Below are 27,472 nucleotides of genomic sequence, written 5' to 3' on the forward strand. Positions count from 1 at the left end.
TTTTCTTAACTATCCCCGTCAGTGTGACCCCCTCTAGTGCTACAATGGCATTATCTTTAGAAGTCACATAACAGGGAATATATTGATGCAGTGTTGTTGGATCATCACAGTCTCTCCAAAGGCGGTGAATCTGTTGCAAGAAGCTGCACAGAAGCTGTTATAGAGGAGAGATTAGATTGGGATCATATTTTTTTAAAAAGGGAAGAAAAGATCTGCCTGACTGTTTGAGCCAGAAGCCTTGCTCCCTACCGCCTCCCCGAGGAGGCTCTAATAAATAGGCAAGTAGCATCATGAAGTGTCCTCTCCAGTGCGCTCCCTCCTTCTCCTCTGTGCCACACACTCATCACTCCTCTGAGTCAGTGTCTCCTGCCTCTTTACTTTGACTGATTTTTTTTTTTTTTCACATCCAAACTCTACCATGAGTGAAATGTTTTTGCTTTACATCCACGGAGCGTTGGCTAAATTAAATAAAAGTGCGCCCTGCCTTTGTTCGGATGTCTTTTTAAATATTAACAAGTTGTCATGTCATCTCTGACTGGAAGAGGAGAGAGATTTCCTGGCTCGGTCAGAGGAGCACACTGGGTAAGTCCGATTTATTTCTTATGAGCGCAGTTTGTTCACATTTGTTAAAAAAAAAACCTCAGTCTGGATGACTTTCCTAGAGGAATAATGTTGTTGCTCTGCTAGAAAGAAAAAAACAAACATTTGGGTGTGGTTTGAGTAGTTCATGTCGATTGATATCTAATTTTCCACACAGCCAAAGCCCACATACATCCTTCTTATACTGATTTATCCCGCAGAGCGCACAAGTGCAGCCTCACTGTGAGCCCGCCGGCTTTTCTCCAAGTATTAAAGGGAGGGACTGCCAAACCAAGGAGCGCCCGGCTCCTGAGGGTGCCGGAGGGTCCAGGGGCGACCCACATCGGAATATGTGCCAGAGAGCAGACGCCGTCCCCTCCTACAGGTCCCTCCCCGGGTCCGTCGGAGACCGCATCAGGAGTAACATGTTTGGGACTATATGCAGAGGCTCTGCGTCGGTGAATCCGGGCTTTGGGAGGTCTGATAGGAAAGTTGACTGTTGTGAGAAGTGCTCAGCGACCCTTGTTGCTCTGAAGAAACAAGCCCTAAGCCTGGCTGTTCACCATCACTTCTCCTGCAAGGTCAGTAACCACAGCATGCTCTGATGGAGCTGGATGTGTTGGACCATAAATGCACTTAGGGTCAGCCTGATCTCTCTCAGGCTGACACCAACTATATCAGAGAGTCTTTTAATGTGTTTGGGCTCAAGAGTTTGCATGGACAGAATATATCACATCTCATAGCTTCTCAGCAGGTGGTGGTATAGGGTAATAGTTGATAAATTCATGAAAATCTATTAGCTAAAAGCCTTCAATAATACATTTTAGAATAAAACTACACATTATTGGTGTTTTGATAGGATTATTTTACTTAAAACAAACATTCATAATCCTGTAAAAGAATTATTACACATGTTCAGCTAATATGAACTGATATAATTTATATGTGCAATAATATAAAATATATAAATCAATATATATTACCATAATTAAATGGACAACAGGAAATAAATACTGCAGCAGTTTTCTATTTTCTGTGCAGATTTGCTCATCAGGAATATTCCAACAGACTGTATAAGGAGGCTATTATTATTTTCTGAAATTTTACAAGGCAAAGGCAAGGTAACTAATTTATCAAGAAAAACATCAATAATGAAAATAGTCTTTAGTGCAGCAGCCCTCATCATCGTCAGCCCTTGATTTTATTATATTAAAATATGAATGTTCACATGGGACTCATTCTTTAAGGTGCTGCCGTGAAAGGAGTGCTTATCTGAGCGCCCATCTGTACATTTGTCACCACGAACATCCATCAAACGCACTCCGATCGACAAAGTAAACCAGTGCCATTCCTGCGTGAGTGGTTTCAAATGGGCATGAATATTTCATCTCAGCATCCCTGTGTCATCTCTCCACATTCTCGTCCACAGAGGGAACACTATTTATTTTTGTCCTCTCGAGTGGGACGGGGGCACAGTGTTTTTAGACAGAGACCACAGTCCGAGCGGCAGGGAGATGGTATCTTGTGGCCACAGACATGGTCAGTAGAAATCTGATAAGCCGGTATACGAGCTCCTTGCAGGTTTATTGATCCGAGCATGATTTCTTGAAAGCATCATGGCGCTGTAATGTCTTCTTTTATAAGGGGTTGCAATGTGGCTATAAGATGGAAAGACCCATCTTCTTACTACAGCACTTTTCTACCTCTAGTCATTTTCTTGTTGTGAAATTCTCACACCCAATCCTGGAGCTGAAAGCTGAAAGCTGCAAGTTGTCTAGTTTGCGCATTTGTTGTAGAGTGAGCAGAATAGTGGGACGTACTTGTGGCTTCATTACTCCATATTTTAGGGAAGTGTAGTCCCCGATGATTCAGCACTTTTGGAGTTTGAATGACTTTGCTTTACATAATAGTGGAGAGCTCCTCTAAAGTATTCTTCAGGGGGGAATATAGGTCATAGGCAATGTGCTGGCAGGGTGAATGAGGTGGCTGTGGGGAGGGGCATGGAGGGACTGAGTGTTGTTGGATGTTAGTTGGTGTCAAGGGCAGACCAAACAGGATGTGACACAAACATGTCCAAGATGATGGTTTGATGCCGTTTTCGTTAGATGTGACAGTCTGGGTGCAGACAGCGAGCTGAGAGCTCAGATGACAAACTTGTGTCTAACAGTAACACATGATCAGGAAATCATCATGACATGATGCCACAGAATGATGACACTGAATGACTGCCCAGCCTTCATTTATGGAAACAGAACCTAGCCTTCTTTTCTTTAGACCATTTTAAACCAGCACAGCCAGATTCAACACACATGATTGAAACTAAAATGGCTGTGTAGTGTCATCTTGTTGTCCATTCATTTATGATTAATGTTTCAGTTTAGTCCCATTGTAACAATTAACATCAGCTTCATAATTAATGTTAGATGCTGTATTTTTGCTTGCTGCACAGGAAAGCGGTATTAAAGGTCCCATATTTTACACTTTTCCAGTGTTTTATTTGCAGTTTTGATATCCATAAGAAATACATTTGTGGTTTTAAGAACCAAAAACCATCTCAGTGGAGTGCTCTAGTAACAGCAACTGCAAGCTTGGATGGTGGGTCTAGGTGGGCGGGGCTTGGGGCATGTCTGAGGGTGGTGGCTGCTCTGTTGTGACATCACTAGGTTAAAGAATTCCTGAAGGTTTTAAGACTCTCAGTGGACTGAGGCTTTGGTACTCTCACAGTGCGTTTATAAAACCTAAAGCTGCTTAATAATCCAAAAAAACACATAGAAATCTCACTTCATACAACATGAGACATTTAATCAATACCACTGACTCTATGATTTTTTTCTTAAGTGCTAAGATTGCCTGCACTGACCTTCCACGACTCAATTGTCATATCCTAAATGAGTCAATGACCATTTATGTAATTATCAAGCTGGATAAACAAATTATCTTTGTTATTATGGCCTCTGAAGAAGCTTGTACTGGACCTGATTTCATTAGTCGGATTCCAATTTTCAAATGTAAAATCTGTCTGCTGTCTTTTTTTGGTAACACTTTAGGGTCCCTTAATTAACGTTAGTTAGTACATTATTAAGCATTAATATGTGTTAATTAATGCTGAGTAATGCATACATATTGATAACTAATTACATTATTCAACTTAAACCTAACCCTAACCCTAACCCTAGTAAACATTAATTAATTAACTGCTTACTAATAGGCTACATGAATTAATGTGTTTCCTAATCCTAAGTAATACATAATGATTGTTATTATATCTGTAAACAGTTAATTAATGCTTAATAATGTACTGTAACGTTAATTAAGCGACCTTATTGTAAAGTGTTACCCTTTTTTTTTAATTCTACAGGACTCAAGTGACCTGTCAGCATTTCTTGGAGACAACCTCCGGATCCATAGTCGGTCCACCACTGAATCCAGGGACAGAGAGAGGGAGCAGGGCCAGTGTGCAGCCTGTGGTACAAACCTAAACCAGCTCAAACAAGAAGCCATCCACCTGGCTCTGAGCAGGGGTCAGTCATTAGCTAAGCCTCCCTTTGAACCCAGTCTCAGCACCGGCTCACTGCTGGGACAAAGTGAGACAAAGCATGGGGACCGAGCTCCAAGGGAAGCTGCCATGGCTGCGCATCAACCACACAGTCGAACCCACAGCCCTCACAGCCCACAGAGCCCCAGGACACCCCAGAGGACGCCTCAAACCCTCAGGCGGAGGGGGCCCAAGCCCCCCAACCCCGATATGGACCGCTGGGTAGAGGAGCAGCAGCAGCTGGTCGCCTCTAAATCTGCATCCAATACTGATGGTGTCACCAACTACTCTTACCATAAGGTACCCCTAAAAGCTTTCTCTTACCACTAAATCACACATAACAGATCCCCTCATCAGCCCCCCCAACCCCTTTAATGATCTATATGGGTAAAGTATGTCTTTACGGGTGCATGTGTCAGCAAGGCAATGATTCACAGTGCCTAATCAGAGCCTATTTAGATCCTATGGCTGCGGACATTGTTTAAAAGTACTTTTGCTAATGGAATGGAATTGGGTCATGATTTACCCCTCTCATAAAAGCCTGCAAGTCAAAATGCACTTGTGATCAATAGGGGGATGGTCATATTTAACAGGGTGGCTGGTGAAATATGCATTACGGTGATGGAAGTAGATTGAGCCCGTCCTTCCAAGTCCCCAGTGAAAAAGCTTATAAAGCGAGAACTGTTTTATATGATGTTGTTGGTGGAGTTTGTTGATTTTTTAAATTTTTTTTTACTCATGATCCTTAAAGGGAGATCAAAATATTATCTCTTTGATATAATCTGTGACCTGGTGGACATAAACCTTCATAGACAGTAAGTGAGTCAGTCAGTCAGTCAGTCAGTCAGTCAGTCAGTCAGTCAGTCAGTCAGACATCACAATAAATTAAAAAATGTTAAACCCCTCCTCAGAATAAATTCAGTCACAGTTCAGCACCTGTAACCAAGTGTGGCAGCTTTGTCTAGCATTGAACTTCTCCACATAATGACGTTTTGTGCACTTGGCTGTAGAAAGAGAGTGATACTCGAATGTGTGAATGTTTGACAGGTGAACTTTCTTTAACCCTTTCAAAGCCTAAATATAGCAGCGAGATAATGTGCCCTAATGAGCTCATTATCAACATCATGTCTGGCCAACTAGCAACCAACAGTGGTAACTAAGCTAAAATTATTTTAAAATAGACTTGTTCACAATAGGGCATTTTACTCCTGGCAAAGCAGCACCTCTGTCTTACACTATGTTGACTCATAGATAACAGCCAAGCCAGTTATCAACGATTATGTTACATTAGCCTAACAACATCAGTGAAGGTTAGTCCACATGTTCTTGTGATATAAAGAGAAAACAATGAAATGACCACATAGATTGCTCGTCCTTACCCCATGTGTAGCAGTGGCAGCTCCACCCCATAATTGTTAGCATATGCAAAAACATTAAAAACACATGAAAGCTGTAAAACACTTGTGGTTCAGTTGGGTTTGTGCACATAAACTACTTGGTGAGGTCAGCTGGGTTTACTAATGTAAGCGCTTGCATAAGGTTGGAGGATCTTTATCCTTATCATGTATGAAGCCATTATACACATATTTAAGACTCTTTCATTGGATTTTCATTTTAAACCAGGTCAACTGGAAACACTGAGTCAGCCAGGGACAGCATTTTCATTCGCCTGAAGGAGCAGGTGTCAGCATAAATAGCTAGCTGATAAGATCTGTTGACGGTCAGCAGCTGGGAACATGAAGCCGGCTTTTGTCTAATTCTGTCTGTAATCAGGGACCTGCTGTTTTTCAAAAATTGTAAGAATTTCAAGTGTTAAATCTGCTGCTGTTATCGTAATGATCGTAAACGTGCTGCTCCTGACAGGCATAGCAACAGCAACTGGAGGGGGCGGGGCTTAGCTAAGTGAGAGAGATACTATAATTAACTACCGGTAGTTATCCATAATCAACTTACCGTATCAAAATCATTAATTGCAATGCAACAACAGTTTAAGGCAAAAGTGCCCTGGGTTGTGTCAGGCTGTGTATGAAAGGGTCCTGGCAGGTCCAGGATCAGATCAATACAGGTTTATGCAGCTGAGGTGAAGTGGTGTGAGAGAAGTGGAGAGGAGCAGGGCCGTTGCTAGGAATTCTGGGCCCCCTGAAAGAATACTAAAGTGGGCCCCTGACTTTTCCACTTTTTTTCTCATACTACGTATTATCATTTTTTATTTAGCCTACTTTGTTTTGATGCTAATGCAGCATTACTATGAGTATTAGCCTGGGTCTTATGCAGAATAATTCAGTCATACAAAGATTAGACTATCCTGGAAAAACAGGCTTACGTTTTTGACGTTCGGAAAAAGGTGGATACAACGGTCCTGGAGAGGAGTGAACAGGGAGGAGGCAAAAATGGATAGCAGAAGACGAGAAAGTGAAATGAAGTGTTTAAGATGGCAGACAGGAGAAAAGGGTAGGGAGGATGATGGAGTGGATAGCTGGAGAGGAGAGAAGGAAACAAGAGATAATGAAAGAGAGAGATCAGAGCAGAGTGCAAGAGACATTGAGGATGAAAAAAAAAGAGAGAGAAGATCTGAGCCAGTGAGGAGAGAAGAGGGGTGGAGGAAGTACAGTATTCATACATTATCTGGCTGTATACAGTACTAACCTGGCCCCCGTCCTCCCAGTCTGCCTCCAGACCACCACTGTTGTCCTCCTACCGTGGCACTAATTGGCCTGGTTGGACGTTATTAAAGAGAAAAACCTGAGTTGATGTTATTATCATGCCCTAAAAAGACTGAGACATCGATGAGATGTGGCGCTGGAGAAGGAGAAGAAGACTGTAACACAGAGACGTTGGCTTTTTGAGGCCTGCGGCGAGCTACGGTGACTTCACGCTGGGCAGCAGCAGCAGATGCATGCTGAACGGGCCATGCTGCACACACACACACACACACAGCGTTATGAATGAGTGCAGAACACACACCGTGTTGGAATAGCTTTATGTGAAGCTGCTTGACTGTGTGTGTCAAAGGCCGTGACAGTATGTTTACTGCACCTCTTCAACTCTGAGTCATGTTTTCAGCTCAGACAGCAGTCACTACTGCCATCACAACGATTTCCTCACACTCCACATGCAGATAGCAACAGCTGTAATGTGAATTAATGGTGTATATTTAACCCGATGTACTCCCTGCCTACATGCCCTACTTAGACAGATGTACCCCCTGTTTCTCCCCAGAGTAATGCACGTGATAACAGCCCATTTTGAAGTGGGTGCTAGAGTGCAATTACAAATTTGGATTTTATAATGAGCCTTTTCCCCTGGCAGGCTGCAGATGATGCAACCCCGGGCTGTGTTGGTAGTGGGGCTCTACAGACGAGCTCAAAGATCCCTCACATCTCCAGAGTGGTGACCATCGCCAACACTGCAGCCATGTCCTTTTTGGCCAGGTAAATATTAGAAATAAATCGGCAAATGTATTTAAAAGGTAGCCTGATCTGCAGCCTCTCTGTGGACTGGTTACAGTGTAAGTTTCAGTGGTGTGTCATGCTGCCTCCCTTCTTCCCTGCAGAGCCGCTGAGAAGCTCAACCTGACATCGAGGAAAAAAGACCAGGCTACTGATCCAGCCCCTGCGCATTTCTCCACCTGCTTCAGGGAGATCATCCAGAAAAATCCTCCGCCTGTCCCCTCCTGCCTGCTCCAAGCTGCCACCAGAACCAAAGACTCACCCAATGTTGGCAAGGTAGACCGCAGAGCTTCAAATTCCACTAGAGTTACAGTAGATGGAGATTTTCCACTGAATTTCAGTGAACCACACTGACACAATTATTCATGTATCAGTGTTCACTCCTAATGCCTGAGGCCAAATTGATGTAGTTTTAATACAAATAGTGGGTGGAGTGTTGCAGATACACGGATTATAAATCAGTATTATAGTCAGTGTTAACAATACTTTAAGAGCATATTGCAGGTTATACTTGTTTATAAATTAAATTTCAGATTTCAGATTTATTTATTTTTGTAAAAATGGGAACAGTACATATTGATGGACATTGACATGTAAATATGTGGGATTGTAGCCAAGTGGCTAATTTCCATCCCCAGTCCCATTGGCAGGTTGATGTTTAGACATAAAAGACAATGACGATTAAAAGTACAAAAAGTAAAAAGTACAAGAGGCAGGACTAGGACAACAAAACACCTTGACATCTTACACAAAACAAAACATATATGAAGGACATACATAAACCACCAGTTAACTGACCATAGACGGTTAAAAGAGTGGGTAAGGGGACCAAAAGGTTACTGAGAAGTTATAAAGTGCTACAGTGCTAGTTAAAGTGCTATGTGCTAAAGTGCTGTTTGCTAAAGTGACGAGTGCATAAGTGCAAGATTGAATTGAATTGCACAATGCCCCAATAAAGTGCAGGATCGACTTAAATTGCACTATCCCATAGCACACGATTGCACAATTATGTAATCTTGTGTGAAAAATAGCATTTGAAAAGTTGAGTGAGGATTTTAAATGTTTTTCAAGACACAAGGGCACAAATTTAACCGCAAAAGTGACGGTTTTGAGCACAGCGCCTAAAGACTCAACTTAGCGTCATATTATGTCACTAGAGGGAGTTGTTCAAATCGACCGCTCTCCCTCTGCCTACGTCACTTCCGGTTTGGTTTTTCGACGCAAAAGTAAAAATTTCTCACAAAAACGGCTCCAAAAGCCTTAATAGTGTATTTATAAATATCATTTTTAGAAAAACTTGTTCCTACATTATTTTTCTAAGCAGGTGGGGGGGTCTAACAATATGCTCTTTAAAGCTGGGTTGTCATAGTTTGACTTACCACAACGGACCTTCACAAAAGATACCTCACAGTCATTACAGTAGGAAAAAAGCTTTTCTGGCTGTTTTTTTTTTTGGCCATTATTGCCTTTGTTATGACAGGACAGTGAGAGATGGAGGAACAGTCAGAGAGAGAAAGAGAGAGATGATTGATATGCAGCAAAGGGCCGACGACTGTGGGTGGGATTTGAACCCATAGCCCCTGGGGACAAAGCCTACATGGTAGCACCTCCTCCAGGTCAGCCACCAGAGCGTTTCCTGTCCATGACGTCTAAGAAGTTTGCTTCCCTGTTGCTGTCTGTATGAAGCTGCAGGCGTTAGCATAAAACAGCAGGAAACAGCACATTACTCCTGGTAACCGCAACTGCAAGGGTGTCAAACATGTGGCCCGCGGGCCAAATCCGGCCCATAAGAGGGTCCAATCCAGCCGCTGGATGAATTTGAAAATGAAGTGTGAAAATGACATAGAAGACAGAAGAGACATAATATTGTTGAAATTGCACATATTCTTCTTGCCATATTTCAGGTTTTTGATAATATTTTGAAAGAATAATTCATTAACTGTAAACATCTTCAAAATGTACTAATGTGCTTCTTTACACTCAGACAAAAGGAAAAATTTGGAAATGTAGAACTAACTTCCACTGAAGTTAGCATGCTTGAATAATTCATCACGTTCATTCATCACCATTCTGCCCTGGAGGTGTAGGGATTCTCAGAGAGAAAACTTACAAATAGCCCTTTTAATCAAAAGCCACAAGAAGCGCACTTTAGATAGATTGAGGTCAGCTCGTTTTCCCCCGCTTCCAAATGTTCATGCTCAACTAATCACCTACTGTCTCTCAGCAGACAGACATGAGTGTGGAACCGGTCCCCTCATCCAACTCAAAGTGAATAAACGTACTTGTATATGAAGCTTTGGTGTGGATGTGTTGTGCGGTTCAGCTGGAAGTCCAGTTGGAGCAACAGATGAATGTGTTTGTGTCGCAGCAGAAGCCAACACATTGGACTCAACCACTCCACCTCCAACGGTCCATGATATGAAGCTGTAGAAGTCATACTTCATCCTCTTCCACAACCACCACCTTAAGTGTGTTTTTTACCACCCTGGTTGTGAAGTAAAGAGATCACAGTCAATTTGGAGGAGATCCTATATCACTCCTCCTTCTTGATACACTGTAATGTGGTGCTAATGTCTCCATCTTGTTCATCCCCTCCCCTTCCCTCCTCTGGGAGAAACAGGGAGGGGGATCAATATGGCTGCCTGCCCTTTCCCTTGTCTCATAGATGGACTCTTGGGTTTAGTCTAGAGTTACAGATAAGGGCTCAGATAGACCCCACTGCCAGCCACACCTGCCCAAGCACTCAGCTCTCTGTGCCTCTGTGTGCAGGAATATTTGTGTGCGGGAGCGGAGGAAGACGGTTTTCTCTGCTTTTAAATGGGTCTCTTGAATAATTTAACCCTCATAAATAGAGTTTGACACATGTTCAATAGGGTTAAGGAGCCACCTCTTGCATAAGGTTTTAAGATTATGAGGAGGCGAGCGGAGAAAAAAAAATCTTTTACAGTCATTGGAAACTCATCATGTGGCAGATGGAATATGGCTGTCAGGTTTTCAGATTGTCAATGTCGGATGATGTCATTGCAGTGTAATGCAGTCCTGTACTGTTTCAAGAAAAGCACATTTGACTGGTTGTTTTGGTGCACAGGGCTACAAACCTGATTCCTGATTATGAATAACATTATAATTGGTTTACATAATGTAATACAGCTATATCTTCTTTAGTGAGGTAAATGTTGCCTTGTCTTTCTGCAGACTAAAACCTCTGAGCCTTGTACGATGGCTGTCAGAGTCGGAGTCTAACCTAATTTAAGACCTCAAAGCCTCTAGAATCTAAGGCTTCCTGTAGAGAACTGCATTAAGGAATTAATGTCATGACATGCGGAAATATCGCAGGAGGTATGCATCGCCATGCTGTTCTAAGTGCATGTGTAGCCGCTGCACTAACCGGATCAACCCGGCGGTCTACATCAACAGAGAGAAAACATGTTTTTAAAAAAAAATCTTAATGAAACATTAAACAACAACAAGCTGCTTGTTTTTGTTTTCATTAAATAGACCACCTGATGTGTTTAAGGACACAATAAAGTGATGCCAGCTCCTCAGCGCTCAAAGCTAATCCTTTTTGACATTTACCACTTTGTTCTGCCAATGCTTCCCTTTTGCAATTGAGGTTTCTGCGAGCTACGTTGCATAAAATAGTATGTCAGGCTGAGCAGCAGAGACTCAAAGCTCAAGGCTGACTTACCTTCACACAGCAGCTACACTCATGTATAAATAAAAGTAAACTGCACTGTAACTTGCATCTTACAGGACGATTTAAAGAAAATATATGAATTTCAGTGGCATATACTCTATACACAGTATTTTTCAAGTTTACTCTGAAACCTGAGTTCTCATTCAGCAGGTTAAAACTTGCTGAATTTGATATAAAGTTATTTTTGAACTCATTATTTTTTCATCCGTTTCTGTATGCCGCTGGTATTTATTCTCCAAAGTTAAACCTGCTTTTTTGCTACTCTCAGTCTCCACTGCAGGGCTCCCAGGCTTCTCAAATCACACAAATACATGCTGCCATGTAGCAGAGTACACACACTCACTCTTTGTATTGAATAAATAATGGTGTTTTCTTCTGTGTGTCTCACAGCAAGTTAAATTGTTATACCATTTCCCATATATTTATATATATAAATATATAGAAGAGTATACAGTATGAATATAAGAGTAAGGCTAATAGTAGTGTTCACACTTCAATAGCCTGTAGCTGTCTACTATGTCTGTAGCTGTCATGTAGCATTATCTTGGTATGCCAGTATGCTAGTTGTAAATAAAAATGATTAACCTAGTTAGACATATTAAAGCATAGTCAAACAAATAACAAATACATATATTTTCAAACCTTTCTCTAGTATAGAGTCATGCAGATATGTTAAGTCTTATTTGCAGGTCTATGTGTCCATCTCTGTTTCTTTGCAGAAGGTGAGGTTTAAATTTACATTTACAGTAAGCACGACTAATGCTGCGTTCAGTTTGGCTTGGAAATGAGAGATGGGAATGACTTCCCACCTCTGACTGTGTTCCAGTAAAAATCTGAAGCTTGTTGTGAGCATAAGGTATCACAGCTGATGACAGGAGGGGCTCCGGTTGAAACTTCAGAGTTGAACTATACCGTGAATGACAGAGTGACATAGCCTACTGTGAATCTCAGCATGGTTCTTTCTTTCCATTTCCTTGGGTATGCAGGTCAAAGTGGTGCTGAGGGTAAGTCCAACGCTGTCAGGGGGCCAAGGCCAACCACCTGTTCTCCACATTGACCCGTCCAGGAAAAGGGTCACCATCATGGATCCAATCAGCAAAAGCCAACCGCACACTACAATGATGCAGAGCAGGGACGGCAGAAATCTCCTCAAGACAATAAACTTTGATGCTGCGTATCCTCAGGAGTCCAGCCAGGTTTGCTTCTTTATCCTGATCATCACTGCTCAATATGAAGGAAAATGCTGTCAAGTGTTTCTGTCTGTGTTTGTTTTGTACTGATCTTGGTGTATTTTAGTTTATTTCAGCTTGAATTTTCATTTAAATTCTACTGGTATGATTGTTTATTATTTTATTTCAGATTTTTATGTTTGTTTTTACCTTTTTATTAAAGCAGAAGTAAGCGATCCGGTGGTTTTGACTAACTTCTTGTCAGCCGATGGAGTTAGCAGTCCCCGCCCTCGTCCCTACGTCACCACATTCACGCGCATCCCTTGGCTGCACACACAGAGAGGACCGCCCCTTTATGCCGTTCTCTCTCCTCATTGGATAAAGGTTGTAGGATACAAGGAAAATTTTCTCCTCGGCTTACAGCAGAGCAGAGTGACTGACAGACCCGTGTTTCAGACCAAACACTCTATAGAAGTGATTGCTGTCGGAAGATACAACTATTTAAGACTTATATTAACACAAATATTCTGCTTACTTCTGCTTTAATTATTATTATGAGTAGTAGTAGTAGTATTTTTGCATTAACAGATTGTGTAATATGAGTGTAGCTAGCTCATTCTCAAATATTCAAAATGCGTCCCCCCCCCTCCGGACACACCATGGTTAGTTTAGCTCTCTGTTTGTCTGATGACCTGAAAACTGATAGGGCCTAGATAGCCACCACAATTACACAGTCCATCAATTAGATTCAACTTTCTCTGAGCTCTGCTTACAACATCTGAGCCCAAGGGAATGTACAGAATCAGTATGCATCCCTCCTCCTTCTCGCCCCGGCTCTTACGTTTCATTGGATGTTCTTTCTCGGTGCGGGGATGATTCATAAGATGCTCGCCGTCCTTTGTTCTGTCTGACCAGGCCGAGGTGTGTGCGGGCGTCTTGGCTGACGTCATCCGCTGTGTGCTCAGTGGCAGCGATGGATGTGTCCTGGGTTTGGGATGTGCTGCTGTGGGTGAGTAATCGGTCACAGTGAGAGGCCACGGGTTAAAATCTGAAGATGAGAGCGGGATGCTTTTAGCTACGCTTAGTGGTCAGCCCACCCACCCCTCCCCCCACTGCACCCCTGTCGCACTCCGGCTATCATTCACTCTTTCATTATCACTTAACTTCCCGTTTCTATTTTATCTCTGTGTCCTCTTGATACACATCTCCAGCCTTCCTGTTCCTTGGCTTTTCCCTCTTGCTCCATTTGCCCTTTTCTGTCATCTTTGCTTTTCCCAAAACTTGCTGCCATTTCATCTCCTGCCTTCTTAGTCATTCATTGTTCACCTGTTACTTTGTAAATAAAAGCATATTCATCAATTATACAACACATATGTTTAATTTAAAAGCTTGCCATTGCCTGCTACACATTTCAGCAGACTGCACAAAAAGACACATTTTGTGTTATTCTGCTGAGGCACTGAGCTCAGGGGGGACTGTAAACAAAATGGACTGTAATATGTTGCTATTAGAGAGATGGAACCCTGCACTTAGCGTTGGTGAAGGGGTTTAATAGATTTGCAGCACACACACACACACACGCACACAAACACACACCACACACACAAAGACGTTAAGGTAAGGACAGGGTCTCCTTGGAGCTGCTTTTTCACATGACGCCACTCTCCGTAAATCTGATTGAATTAGTTGGCCACTACAGACTGCATGTGGCCCGCAGCCAGGGGGATATCAATCTCCTCCGCAGAATACTATTCTCTCTGAATAACGGCAAGCAGCTCGGCCTTTAATTGGAGTAAACCAATTCTCTTATCCTCATTCAATTAGAGTTTGGATAAGACAAGAGAGCATAAAACAGGCCTATAACTCAAAACTAATGTGGGCCAAAAGTGCAGAAGGAGATACAGCGTGGCACCAGTCCATAACAAAATCTGACAGCGTTTCTGGGTATGTGTATCTGCTCTATCTTCATTTGTGCTGAGTGTGTGTCTCTATGTGCACATAGTGAACAACACCATTTCTCATGGCCGGTATTGTTTTCTGTTGGCGTAGAAGCATTTATCCTCTCTCAGTCCAACCCAGTTTAGATGAAACACTTCATTTAGCCCTGTGTCTATAACACTGACCAGTACAGAGGTGGGCATTTTAAAATCTAAACTGGTTTGGAAAAACACAGAGGCTTTGAGAGGGCAGACAGATATTCACTGCCCCCATGAAACATGCTGCTATCAGCTGCCTTTTTCTTCCTGCCAAGTTGTAACAGGGAGATATACTGTAACGCATGGGAGGATGAGGATCACACTATCCCCCTCAGGCTCCACTCCCATTATGCAGACAGTGACATGGACACATGAACGCAAACTGGCTTCCCACCTGTGACCAGGCTGAGCTTCAGCTGCATGGCCTTAATTTGCAGACACTGCAGATGTTGTTGTGGGTCATCTTGGATCCCAGCCTCTCTTTTTCTTTTGAATTGACTTTTTTGTTTTTAAAGGGATAGTTCACCCAAAATTCAAATTTCACTCATTATCTACTCACCCTCATGTCAACTAAGAGCTGTGAGAATCTTCAGAGTCCTCCGTTCCTTCTCTGAGTTACGGGGTGGTCCACGCGCAGCAGTATTTGTCCATATAATGGTTGTGAATGGATACCAACTTTCTTCGTCCAAAAAGACACACCAAAAAACATCCAAATACCTCCATACTGCTCGTCTGTAATGTCCCTCTTGTATTGAAGCTCCGACATGAGAAATTGTTCTGAAAAAAATTAAATAAGTCTATATTTTAAGCTTGTTTGTAGTGGAAGCTCCCAGTGTCTCGGTTCACTGCTCTTCCTTCCCCGGTCAGTGCAAATCACGCAAGATTTGCACTGACCGGCGGAACAATTTGTGGGACATTACAGGCGAGCAGTATGGAGGTATTTGGATGTTTTTTGGTGTGTCTTTTTGGACGAAGAAAGTTGGTATCCATTGACAACCATTATATGGACAAATACTGCTGCGTGGACCCCCCCGTAACTCAGAGAAGCCACGGAGGACTCTGAAAATTCTCACAGCTCTTAGTCGACATGAGGGTGAGTAGATAATGAGTGAAATTTGAATTTTGGGTGAACTATCCCTTTAATGTTTTAGCTTTTGGATCCAACGAGCAAGATGTAACATGTTCATCAGTCAGCCTCACAGGTTCTGGTTTGTTACCTCAGGACTGCGCCAAGCGAAGTGCAGTGTTCATGCTAAGCTGAGCTAATGAGCTTTTAGCAGTAGCTTCATATTTATTGCCATCGTTCCTATTTAATTATTCATCCCTTGGGGATGAAGAAAGTGGTTTCAATTGAATTGAATAACTCCTAACAAGAAAGCAAATATTTTTACAGAACATACTAGACACAGTGTAGTGTGCAATTGTAGCCCATGTCGATCTGGCCCTCTGCCATGTGTTTGGTGCGGACTGCCCAAGGTGGGGTTCGAACCCTGGCCAAGAGCACAGTGAGCACTTGGTAGCTGGTTTGCACGTCCTTTTATGGGTGAGTGAGTGCACCTCCGTTACACAATTAACCCACTAAAAGTAGCTGTTTTAGTAATTAGCTAGATTACCTTATAAGCTAATGAAAAATGAAAAACCAAACCAAAACATTGCTTTGCTGAGTGAGTCATTAGAATCAAACTCCTGTAAAAACCCTTTGGACCTCTCATGCATTGAAGAGCCATTATGTTTGATTGTTTTGCGGTTTACATGTAGATACACACTTTTAGCTTATCAGTTAATATTTGACTGAAAGGGCTCTGACATATAAATCATATAAATCAAGGGTTAATGTGTTGATGTTGTGTTTGCATGTGATCATGTACATGTATAAGCACTTGTATGTGTGTGTGGTGTCTGTATGTATGGATACATCTGTTCCTACTGTTGTCTGCCCCAGGCTCCTGGTCCAGCATGGTGGGGAGCGATGAGAGCATCCAGAAGCTGGGGCTGATTCCCTGTGCCATCTCCTGGCTGTACAGCGCCATCGAGCGACGGAGAGAGAAGACCTGGACTGATCTGACCGTATCAGTGTCCGCCATTGAGCTCTGCTGTGGAGAGGAGGACACACTGAGAGATCTGCTGGGGGAGGTCGTCCCCTCATTAGGCAGCGTCCAGGACAGCCCGAGAGCCCGGGTTAGACTGCAGGAAGATCCTGTCTACGGAATACAAGTAGGAGGAGAAATGTTTTTATTAGGAAAGAAGAGAGCTTGTTAGATAAACAGATGCTTCTACTGTGTATCTCTGTCTGTCTGATGATAGCACATGAGGGTTCATTGATCCAAAATAGTGGTGTCTTCCTTTGAAGCACATCATCATGTCCCCCCCAAAAAAGTGGCATGATTATGTATTCAGCATTTGTAACTATAAACAAGCCTGTCCTGAATCTGGAAACCAGAGAGCCAAGGCCATACTTTCTGTTCCTCAAAGTGACAATTTCTTGGCCATACCTCAAAGACTCCATTTGGGAATTAGCACACAGATTAGTGTTTTCTACAGTTGTTTTAACAACTCTGAACCAGACACTGAGCCTCTGAACAGATATTCTCACTGGCAGCAAAGAAAATGGCCCAGTAATTTTCAGCCCATGATATCACAGATATTGTGTTAGATGCTTCACTGGGATCCCTCTACGTTACATCCTAAACTCAGTCTCCAGCTATGATATGATTACTGACAATCTGAGTCAGTTGGTTCAGTGGTCTACAGTCTATGTATTAAGAAAATGCTGCCAGTGAGTGAAAGCTGTTAGATTGTAGAAAAGATTACATCTGATTACATTATAATTGAGCTGCTCTCTCCTCCCTCACACTCCTCTCTGCTGATTACAGGCAGTAACAGATAAGTGTAGGTGTCTCTGTGTTTTGTTATCGGACATGAAATCTATTAAGGAGCTGTTATTTCCAGACATTCTGCTCTTGGGATGAATTACCAAATATAACAATTAACACAATATGCAAATCTCTGCTGGGGCAAGACAATTCTCTCAGTTACGCAAAACTCATAATCACTGAGGACATTCTCTCCACATTAGGTTTTATGACTATATCCTCTCAACTTATTTCCAGCTACGTAACCACAACCGGGTGAAGGCTCCTACCGCTGAGCGCGCTGCTTCCCTCCTGGACGCAGCCATCTCAGCCCGTCGCCACAGTGACTTTGTTACGTACCTGTCCCACAGCTCCGTCATGTTCTTCACACTCCACGTCCAGCCCCCGCGAACAGAGAGCAGCACCATTGGCAAAGGTTGTAATGAATTATTCAGTCACCAGAACCACTTTTCTCCGCTGAATTTAGTCTTTCTCCTTCAATAACTTTCCGTAGTTAATCCTGAATTACTTTAATGTGTATTTCAGATATCATTTATATTTGAAAACATGCAAAACTTTATTGTGTTAACACTCTCCTCTGATCTGCATCCCTAGGTTCACGTGGCCCCACTAAATTGACCATGATAGACGTGCGCAGTGGTATCAGGGGGATGAGCAAAAATAAACCTCCTCATTCTGACCTGGGGCCTGTGGTCTTGTCTCTGCTAAGTGGACATAAAACCACACCCAACAAGTAAGAATGTTACTCCAGACAACTAATGGTGGAAACTTTCTGGCAGGCACTTATGTAATGTCAACAACACCACAATAGCAATTCCATTTATTCCATTAAAATGTACAGATTTGCCTGATTGGAAATGAACATGACTGATGCAGTTAATGTCTGGACATTTGCGCTGTCTCTGCACAGGGGAAGTAAGTTGACCATGCTCCTTCGAGAGTCCTTGGGCCATACAAACTGCCACACTGCAGTGATCGCCGAAGTTGCTGATTCACTGGCAAACCTTCAAGAGACCTTATCCACCATCCAGCTGGCTTCTCGCATCCGCCGGACGCAGAAAAGACCGAAGGTACAGTACATGTCCCGTAATAAATTTAATGTATAAAACGACCTTATGATGACATCACGGTGTCGGTTTTGTAAAGGGAGTGAGATATTTATTATACTCTCCTTGATATACTCCCATAATGAGATTGTTTTTGGAGTCCAGTTCTAACACCATGATCCGTCTTTTTTCAACAGCAATCCACGTCATGCTCTCCTTGTGGGAGGAGTTTAACTAGAGAAAAAAGAGGGGTGAACTCTTTGTCCCTGCGGGCGTTCCACTCCACCGATGAGGTAGATGTTGACATCCATCCTTTCCGTCTTCGTGGCGAACTGGATGAGCACTCCAGTAGTGACCAGTCCTGCGACACAGTCATTCAAATAGACTCAGATGGCTTCATCCAGTCTAGTGCGGCTCCAAGGCTGGCACAGCCTGAGTTTGTACCCATCATACCTTCTTTGCATCCCAACAAGGCTGACTTGGATGACCCCGAGTTTACTGCTCTCCTGCAAGAACTTCTGAGAATTCCTCAGCTGCAGGTAGAGAAGAGGAACGAGGAGACTGAGACGCTCAAAGCAGAGGCGAAGCCACCGGAGAGGGATTGTCTTAAATGTGAAACATTTGCTGAGCTTCAGGAGCGTTTGGGCTGTATCGATGGAAGTGAGATGACAGTGGACATGCTCAAGTCTTGCTCTAAAGGCCCTATCTCTGCTGGCAATGTCACAACCAAATCACAAGGCCAGAAAGAGGCAGGGAAGCAGGCAGATACCAAATCATCAGAGGCACCACAGATGTTGAACCAGGGTTTAGGCTGCAGTCAGGCCTCTGTTGGAGAAAAGCCAACAGATGGTGCCTCTCCTGGAGACAGTTTTCAAAGGGAGGATTCAGGTCTGTATGACTGTGAGGAGTGCAGTGGAACCAGCTCCAGTGAGGAACTCCTCAATCAGACTCTCAGTCTGAACATGACCTGTTGCTCTGAGCCCCCCAACACTGGAACTCTTAAGTCGGGGCAAAAGCTCCGGACTCAGGACTTTGACATGGTGGCTCAGGGCACTTTGACTGCACCTAAGCCCAAAGGAAAAGAGAAACAGGAGGCTCCTGAAGCTGCTGAGTGGTTCAAACCAGACAAAAGAACCTCACCAGTCGGCAAGAGCTCCCCAATGTCTCCTCCCTCGTCCTGCTCCTCCTCTCACTCCTTGGCTACCAGTGTTATACATGGAGACGTCTTACCTACCCGCCCCGCAGAGGATGTTAAGGAAATGAAGGCCACCATCACAGTGACTGTTCAACAGCCGCTGGACCAAAAAGGTCAAGATGAACTTGTCTTCTCCATGGTGGAGGAGGTGACCATCAGTGGAGCGCTGAACAGAGGGAGGACAGGCGGAAACATTATTTGTATCAGAGACAGTGCCCAGTCACAGGCGCATGCTCAGGGCTCTGCCAGCTCTCAACCAATCAGGATAATCAGCAATGTCAGTGATGAATCTGCAGCTAAAACAACCAAAAGCTCTGCTGCTCAGCCTGTACCCACAGGGGCTGAAAACCCCCAGTATCAATCTAGACGGGAAAAGGGGTTCTTGCCTTCATTTATTAATCCGATGCTGATTAATACAGATGAGGACTGTGATTTGAACAGTGGAAAAGACAAAGAAAGCTCCAATAACATGTCTGGGTCTGAGCTCAAAAGAAATGTCAAATGTCCAGAGGATAAGAAGACGCTTGAGAAGAGGAATGGAGCTTTTGCCTGTGAAACACATGTCAAAAAGCCCGACAAGATCTGCAACTCGCCTTTCAGCCAAATTTCTTACGACCCAATGGTTTTGGAAGATTCAGCTTTCTGCGATGAAAGTGTAGAGGGCAAAATGTGTGGAAGGAGACCAAGGAGTGCAGACAAGAGACACCCTAGAGACAGGGAACATGTTTATTCCACTAACACTCAAAGGGGCTCAGAGGGGGGAGAAATCATCGGCAAACATGTCGGGAATACCCCCAGGAGGATTGGTGCTTCACCTGGTTGCCAAGAGACCGACTCTGCTTCCTTTAAAGCAGGTAGTTTGCCTAGAGGCTGGCAAAACGCCAACAACCCAGAAAGATACCAGTGTGGCCACATGGCAGACGACCATAGAGACCCAAGGGGAGTGACATCATCCACCCCCTGTAGCCCCAGGGTAACTCTGGAGAGGAGGCAGGGCAGACAGCACTCCCCAGCCAACCATAACCACAACGTTGCCTCTCCTCGGAAATACGCTACCGAGTGCAAACAGAGAGACGGCAGCGCTTCTAGAAAGGGTGGTGGGACTTTGTTTGAGACCCCAAGTGTTAGAATGAAACACGATCATATGAGCGAGAGGCTGAGGTCTCCCTTTGACGACAGCGGGAGGCTTTTCAGTACCAAACTGGAGCAGCTGGCGAGCAGGACAAATTCCCTGGAGAGAACTCCAAGAGACTTCCCAAGTCTGGATAGAGGCGGTAGCAGCACCTCTATGAGCTCTAAGGGAAGCTTCAAGGAAGGGGCCTGCAAGGGAGGTTACAGAGGCGATAATGAGGGCCACTGCACCTTACCAAGAGCCAGCAGGAGCCCCAGGAAGAACCCTCGGTCTGACCACAGTCATCACTTCTTCTCATCCGAAAACGCTGCAGCTCAGTCTTCCAAGCACACTCATTACAAGCTCTCCGCTGTCGGGAAACTGAAGATGGCTACGCCTAAAGTCCGTCGACTGTCAGCCCCCAGCATCAAGAACCTCAGTCTCTCCCACAAAGGCTTGCGGCAGTCCATCAACCGCAGTGCTAGTCTTTCCCCGGACAGTAAAACCGTCAGCTTTGAGCGGACATCCTCCTTCCTCTCCTCTTCACCCCCAAAGACTTTTCACCCCGTCAGTCGGACTCCAAGCCAGAGCTCCACGTGCTCGTCCACAAAATCTGCCATCCAGGGATTCGTCAACGGCCGCTTTTCCGACCTTCTGAAGGAAAGGCCCTCCAGTCCGACTTCAGGGGGAGTGGATCATTTGACTGCTCTTCCCTCGCCGTACAGCCGGGTCACTGCTCCCCGCACGCCCGATCATCTGAGCGGCCACGCCAGCGACACCACCAGCGTGTTGAGTGGCGATCTGCCCCCTGCTATGGGGAAGACCTCCCTGTACTTCTCCAACAGGAACAGTATGGTCAGCAGCGGCTATGACAGCATGGTGAGGGACAGTGAAGCCACAGGCAGCAGCACCTCAAACAGAGATTCTGTCAGTGACCGGAGCGGCTCTCTCCTCAGTGTGGCTCGCAGCTGCCGCTCATCTCGGAGGAAAGGTAGCACAGGTAAAACACCTGGATTTAATGGCTTTAAATGAACTGAACTCATTGACTTTCTCTTCTGGGAAAGACCAGAGCCTAATCCAGGTGTTGAGTACTCTATGTGTGTCTGTCAACTGAGCATGTCAGACTGATTTTTTTGTACCCATGTAGCACGGTTTTCGGTTTTCACTCATTCTAATACATACAATTTAATACATTTTTGTCTTTTTTAATGATGCAGTTGAGGAAACAGAAATTTTGTCGTTTCGAATGTGAAATAACTCTATGGTATGTTGCTGCATTCAATAGAGATACGGAACAGATGCATTTTTTGTTGTAATTTTCCTACACAACAATGCAGCTAACTGTATGTTAAAATTATCTTTAGTTACTTCAAACAGAAGAAAAAAATGTTATTTAATGTTTACATGAGACAAAGGTGCATGAATATAACATTTCTTGTCTAGACTTGAATCGGTGTATGCAGCTTCCAAACCATAAACAAGTCTAGACTTCAATCATAACAGTTTGGGTTTGTAATCTTACCACATAAGATTTTAATGTGACATTAATTGGAGACGACACATCTGTAGAAAACAGTCAGACATAATTTCCTTACTGGCATTAAGAGCCGAATTGTGTAGGAGGTCACATCATTAATATATGAACCCAGTGATGGCACTCGCTAATGGATGCATAAATGCAGAAGATTAGGAGTGTTGGTTGGATACAGTGAATTATAAAAATGTGTGTGCATAGTGGAGTTACACTTGGAGAAAATTTCAGAAGCATTTTGTTTAATATGTGGTTAACTTGCTAATGATACTTTTAATGGAGCAGTATGAAATAACAGAAAAGGCTTTTACATTTTACAGTCAACACATCTACACTCTGATAAAAGCCATACATCTTAATATCTAAGGGCTTCTGTGCTATAAAACCTACACCATGTTTTCCTGAAGTGACAAACCCAGTCCACCCAGAGAGACTTAGTGAAATCATGTCTCCTGTCCTGACTGTAATGAATAATACGGTAGCCCTGGCAAGCTGCATCTGCCCCGAGGCAGACGCTTCTGTTCCAGAAGTGCACATGGCCGGGGCGTTGAAGGGCACTCAGGGATACAAGCCTTTATTTATCATACACATTTACTCTTATTGTGTAGAGTGATGCTTTTAGTGTAGAGAGTAGCAGCTCAAGGATGCTCAAGTTGCTGTGTTAGATATCTACAGTTTGGCTAACACAGATGAGCATCGCAAGCGGACTCATTCATTCATAAAAATACTGTATAACCTCAGAACAAAACAACGTAATCTTCAGTCTGTGTTGGTGAATTTCAGTTTTTGCCATGTACTGTACATCTATTACAAATGTGAATTCTGGGCCAAGTTTTAAGATTGTGTGGCATCAAGCAGCAGCGTCTCTTTGTGCTAGTGTTTGTCCATTGATAATGCCAAACATTAAACTAAAAATCTAAATAAAATTCATCTAAAACACAAGTTTTAATTCTACAATTATTGTAATTTTACACAGGTATCTGTCAGTAGGTTCACTGTGTGCGCCATGTGCCACAAGGTTTCAGAGAGGGGAGAAGAGAACAGGTTGCAATATAGAATTTCACTGCGCTTTCTACCTCACCCCGCTGTAGGTTCTCAGCAGCGTCGTCCCTCCCATGATACAGCCCTGTCCCTGAGACGCTCGACTAGTGGTCTGCGGTCTCGCTGGCTGGAGCGGGGGATCCCAGAGGCCTACGAGATCAAGGTTTATGAGATCGACAATGTGCAGAGGATGCAGAAAAGAGCAGGTGCTGGAAAACAGGTGCTGGGTTTATTTTGCTTTTTTGGGGGGGAGGTTAAAGAGCACTGCATATTTGTATGACCTTTATCAACCTCAGCCAACATCCCATAGGAACACTCGTAGACCAAATCTCTGCCCAACCTTATCTAGACTTGGTTCTGACAGCTAATCAATTTTGCTGCTTCCTGGTTAGCAAGACATTTGGATTTTGTGAGCTCTGGCTCCTTTGTATTAGCAAATGACTTTGTAGAAAATATTCAGGTAACTTGGCAAGTTTATTTTTTTCAGCCACCACTGGCTGTCACTTCACTGCTAAAATTAATGTCATAACCAACCGATTATATTAGCTCTAGCTGATTAATGCCTACACTGAAACATCTGGTTCTTTTTTTTTTAAATTAGAACTTTTCTTTCCTCCTTTCCTCCTCCTTTGAATAGAGTTTGACTATGAGCCATGCTAGACTTGCACTTGCCACAGCTGCTTCAGACTCTCATGGGTAATACAACTCAAAAAAAGTATTCTGAAGAAAGCAGCCTCATAAAATTTTCAGAACAGTTTCAGTTGTACTGTACAATAACCATCAAGCGCTTGTCTTTGAGTTTGAAAACAAAAATTAGCCCTCTGGAGTAGTAGCTGTCAGCTACAGCATAATTCAGCCAAATAAGCTTGAGACAATTCCAGTGCTTCCAAAGCTTGTAATGTTTTATTTCAATGTGCCAAATACAGTCAACATTTTACTTACTTTTTTTTTTTTTTTTTTTACTGCTCACCCTATGTTTTCATGTTGTAGGTACAAGTTGTAAACAACAATTTGATCAGCCCTAAAAATTGCAAACTGAACACAGGTCTTTTTTTTTTTTTTTTTTTTTTTAGCTAGTACTAAATTTTGAATGCTAAACCTATTTAGAATTGATAAGTTAAAGGAGTCCACTTCATTAACATGCAATCAAACCTCAGCCCCATCTACTGTGGCTGGCATAAAGAAAAATGTTTCAAATGTTTTGACGTGTTGTTGTGACTGGCATTAACCTTACATGACTATGTGTGCAGTGTGTGCAGACAAGGCACCGTACTGCTTGTAAGTGCAGTTCTGATAGTGGCTCCATCTCAGTGATTTGGGGGCAGCAGTTGCTTAAACGTTTGAAACCAAGTGAGCCTGTTTATAATATAGGTTAGGAAGTGAGTGATTGACACTTCCCCTTCCATAATATGTTGTTACAGTGCCCTTGAGGAAACCACAACTGCTGTAACCACAAATAAATAGTGTGGTTGTATGAGCTGCTGCCTCACAGTCACAGCCACTGTTACAGTAGGTAGCATGCTGCTGAAAATATAGCATGAGCAGGGAACTGACCCTGGGTAAGTAAAGGTTGAATGAGAGAGCCCGCCTTGCTTGAAGATGAGATGGGGTGCATATGGTGAGGTAATGTCCCCCATGACGAGAGGTCTGGCCTCACGGGACTATTCCCTTCCTCCACCAGTCTCAGGCACGGCAACTTTGATACAATTTTAATGACCACATGGGGGAAATTGGGTCAATGCTGCAGCAACGAACAAAGAACACTGCAAGTACAACAAATATGACATAAAAGGTAAAAAGATAATAATCTTATAAAAGATAAGAAAAGATTTAGAAGAAAATAGTACACATTTATCTTTATCATATTAAGTACAGTAAATAATGTTATCTTTACATTGATACTTGTCTTTTATTCGCTCAACAAATAAAAAATAAAAACAGGTATAATATAATATAATCCCATAGCACTGTAAGCTTCATATTTGGGGCATTTTTCACTTTTGTTTCCCATTAAAATGTGCATGGTGACCTTTGAGAGTGACCCACCTGTGTAATAAGGTTAGCATGATAAAACTAATTCTATTTAGTAGCCTCCAGACCTGTCTCCTTTTCCTCCCCAGAGGTGTTGTCTCTGCTCTCATGGTGTTTATGATGTGCTGTGTGTGGAGAGAGAGCCGGGGGGGTTGGGGGTGCTGGACTCTACTGTTGTTGATTCAGCCTCCAATGCTTTTTTATTGTATGAGTTAATGCAGGACAGAGGTTTTTGTGGAGCAGGAAGGGCACGAGTCCAAAGAGGAAGCGAGGAGGCAGAGCTGTGAGGCAAAGATACAGAGTGTGATGACAGGTACAGGTGCAAGCAACTGGTCTGAAAACAGGGGGGAAACTGGACTGCTTCACTAAGAGTCATAATTCAGTCCCAACACAAAGACGCAACACATATTTTTAGATTCAGTTTCATGATGTATTATCTCTGATGTCCACTGCAGAGAAACATTCATGGATCATCTTAGAAAGTGTAAAAAAAAGATGCCCCTTGTTAATCCAGAACCTGCCTGAGAATAACTAGAGTTTTAAGTTTTTGTCAGCAAGTAATATTGGTTAGTTGTCTTTGAATTCATTGGAACACAGCAAACAGGACTCCTAAAAACTAATACTGCATGTTTTAAATGGCAGCAATTTCCCCAAATCTCCACAAATATAGATAGGGGTGCAGTTGTTTTGATTTTAAGATTTGTTTCTTCCATTATTATACTGTAGTAATTAAATGAAAGTGTTCACCACACCCTATTTTAGTGTGTGCTATATGAAGTAGTAAATATGTGTGTGTTTGTGTTTCCAGGGCCCTGCGAGCTTCAGTGCCAAGCTGAAGTTTTTGGAGCACCGTCAGCAGAGGATCTCAGAGGTCCGAGGCAAATACAACAACCTGAGGAGAGAGCTGGAGCAGGCCAAACACAACCTCATGCTAGAGCCTGCCAAGTGGAACCAAGAGTGTCAGTGAAATGATTTATTATTCTATTGTTATAGCACTTGAATACATAGTTGTTTTACCATATTGTTTGCAAGTTTATGACTGTAATAGGTGCAGGCTGTAGAATTTCAACCTGCCAATTAGGCCTGAAACTAAAGTTTATTCATAATGATTGTTTGATCGATTTCACAATAGAGCAGTCTGATATTGGTTGGCTTTTTTGAAAACATATTCACTGCCATCAATAGCATTGTTTTTTTAATTTGAACTATTTGGGTTTTCCGTCAGGGGTTGTTGTCTTGCCAATAAACAAACAATTTAAAATGGCAACATTAGTAAAGCAAGTCTGATTATACTATTGAGTGTATTGAAACAGTTTGGATAGTTCCGTCTGGACAGGATTCCTAACCTTAAAGGGATAGTTCACCCAAAATTCAAATTTCACTCATTATCTACTCATCCTCATGTCAACTAAGAGCTGTGAGAATTTTCAGAGTCCTCTGTTCCTTCTCTGAGTTACGGGGGGGGGTCCGCGCAGCAGTATTTGTCCATATAATGGTTGTGAACGGATACCAACTTTCTTCGTCCAAAAAGACACACCAAAAAACATCCAAATACCTCCATACTGCTCGTCTGTAATGTCCATCTTGTATTGAAGCCCCGACATGAGAAATTGTTCCGAAAAAAATTAAATAAGTATTTTAAGCTTGTTTGTAGCGGAATCTCGCGTGATTTGCACTGACAATTTCTCATGTCGGGGCTTCAATACAAGAGGGGCATTACAGACGAGCAGTATGGAGGTATTTGGATGTTTTTTGGTGTGTCTTTTTGGACGAAGAAAGTTGGTATCCATTGACAACCATTATATGGACAAATACTGCTGCGCGGACCCCCCCGTAACTCAGAGAAGGGACGGAGGACTCTGAAAATTCTCACAGCTCTTAGTCGACATGAGGGTGAGTAGATAATGAGTGAAATTTGAATTTTGGGTGAACTATCCCTTTAACTCTAGCTTACAAATGATAACATAGTAATACAGTAGTACAGTGTGTACTTTACCTCACAACCTGACTCAGTGTTACGTCTCTCCACCCTCCTGCAGTCGACCTGTGGCAGACGTTCGAGGTGGACTCCCTGGAGCACCTGGAGGCCCTTGAGGTGGTGACGGCTCGGCTGGAGAACAGAGTGAACCGCTGCAAATCCAACATCATGATGGTCACCTCCTTCGATGTCTCCACCAGGAGACGCCATAAGAAGAGACGGCGCAAAGCTCCAGAGCAGAGAGCCTCCAAGGCGACCTGA

General features: G+C 43.2%; 1 protein-coding gene across 1 annotated transcript; it reads left to right on the plus strand.

Moving 5' to 3' along the window:
• Window positions 1–522: 522 nt before the first annotated feature.
• kif26bb (kinesin family member 26Bb) lies at window positions 523–27,472 on the plus strand (the record flags this gene model as incomplete). The annotated part of the gene is made up of 15 exons (XM_084001059.1): window positions 523–582; window positions 801–1,160; window positions 3,938–4,414; window positions 7,424–7,545; window positions 7,668–7,839; window positions 12,247–12,456; window positions 13,345–13,438; window positions 16,348–16,619; window positions 17,516–17,693; window positions 17,873–18,011; window positions 18,189–18,348; window positions 18,522–21,630; window positions 23,253–23,422; window positions 26,042–26,192; window positions 27,273–27,472. The coding sequence occupies 15 exons, from the start codon at window positions 523–525 to the stop codon at window positions 27,470–27,472; spliced, it is 5,874 nt and encodes a 1,957-aa protein (XP_083857185.1).

Source organism: Trachurus trachurus (genome assembly GCF_905171665.1).
Source record: "Trachurus trachurus genome assembly, chromosome: 24".
Lineage (NCBI taxonomy): Eukaryota > Metazoa > Chordata > Actinopteri > Carangiformes > Carangidae > Trachurus > Trachurus trachurus.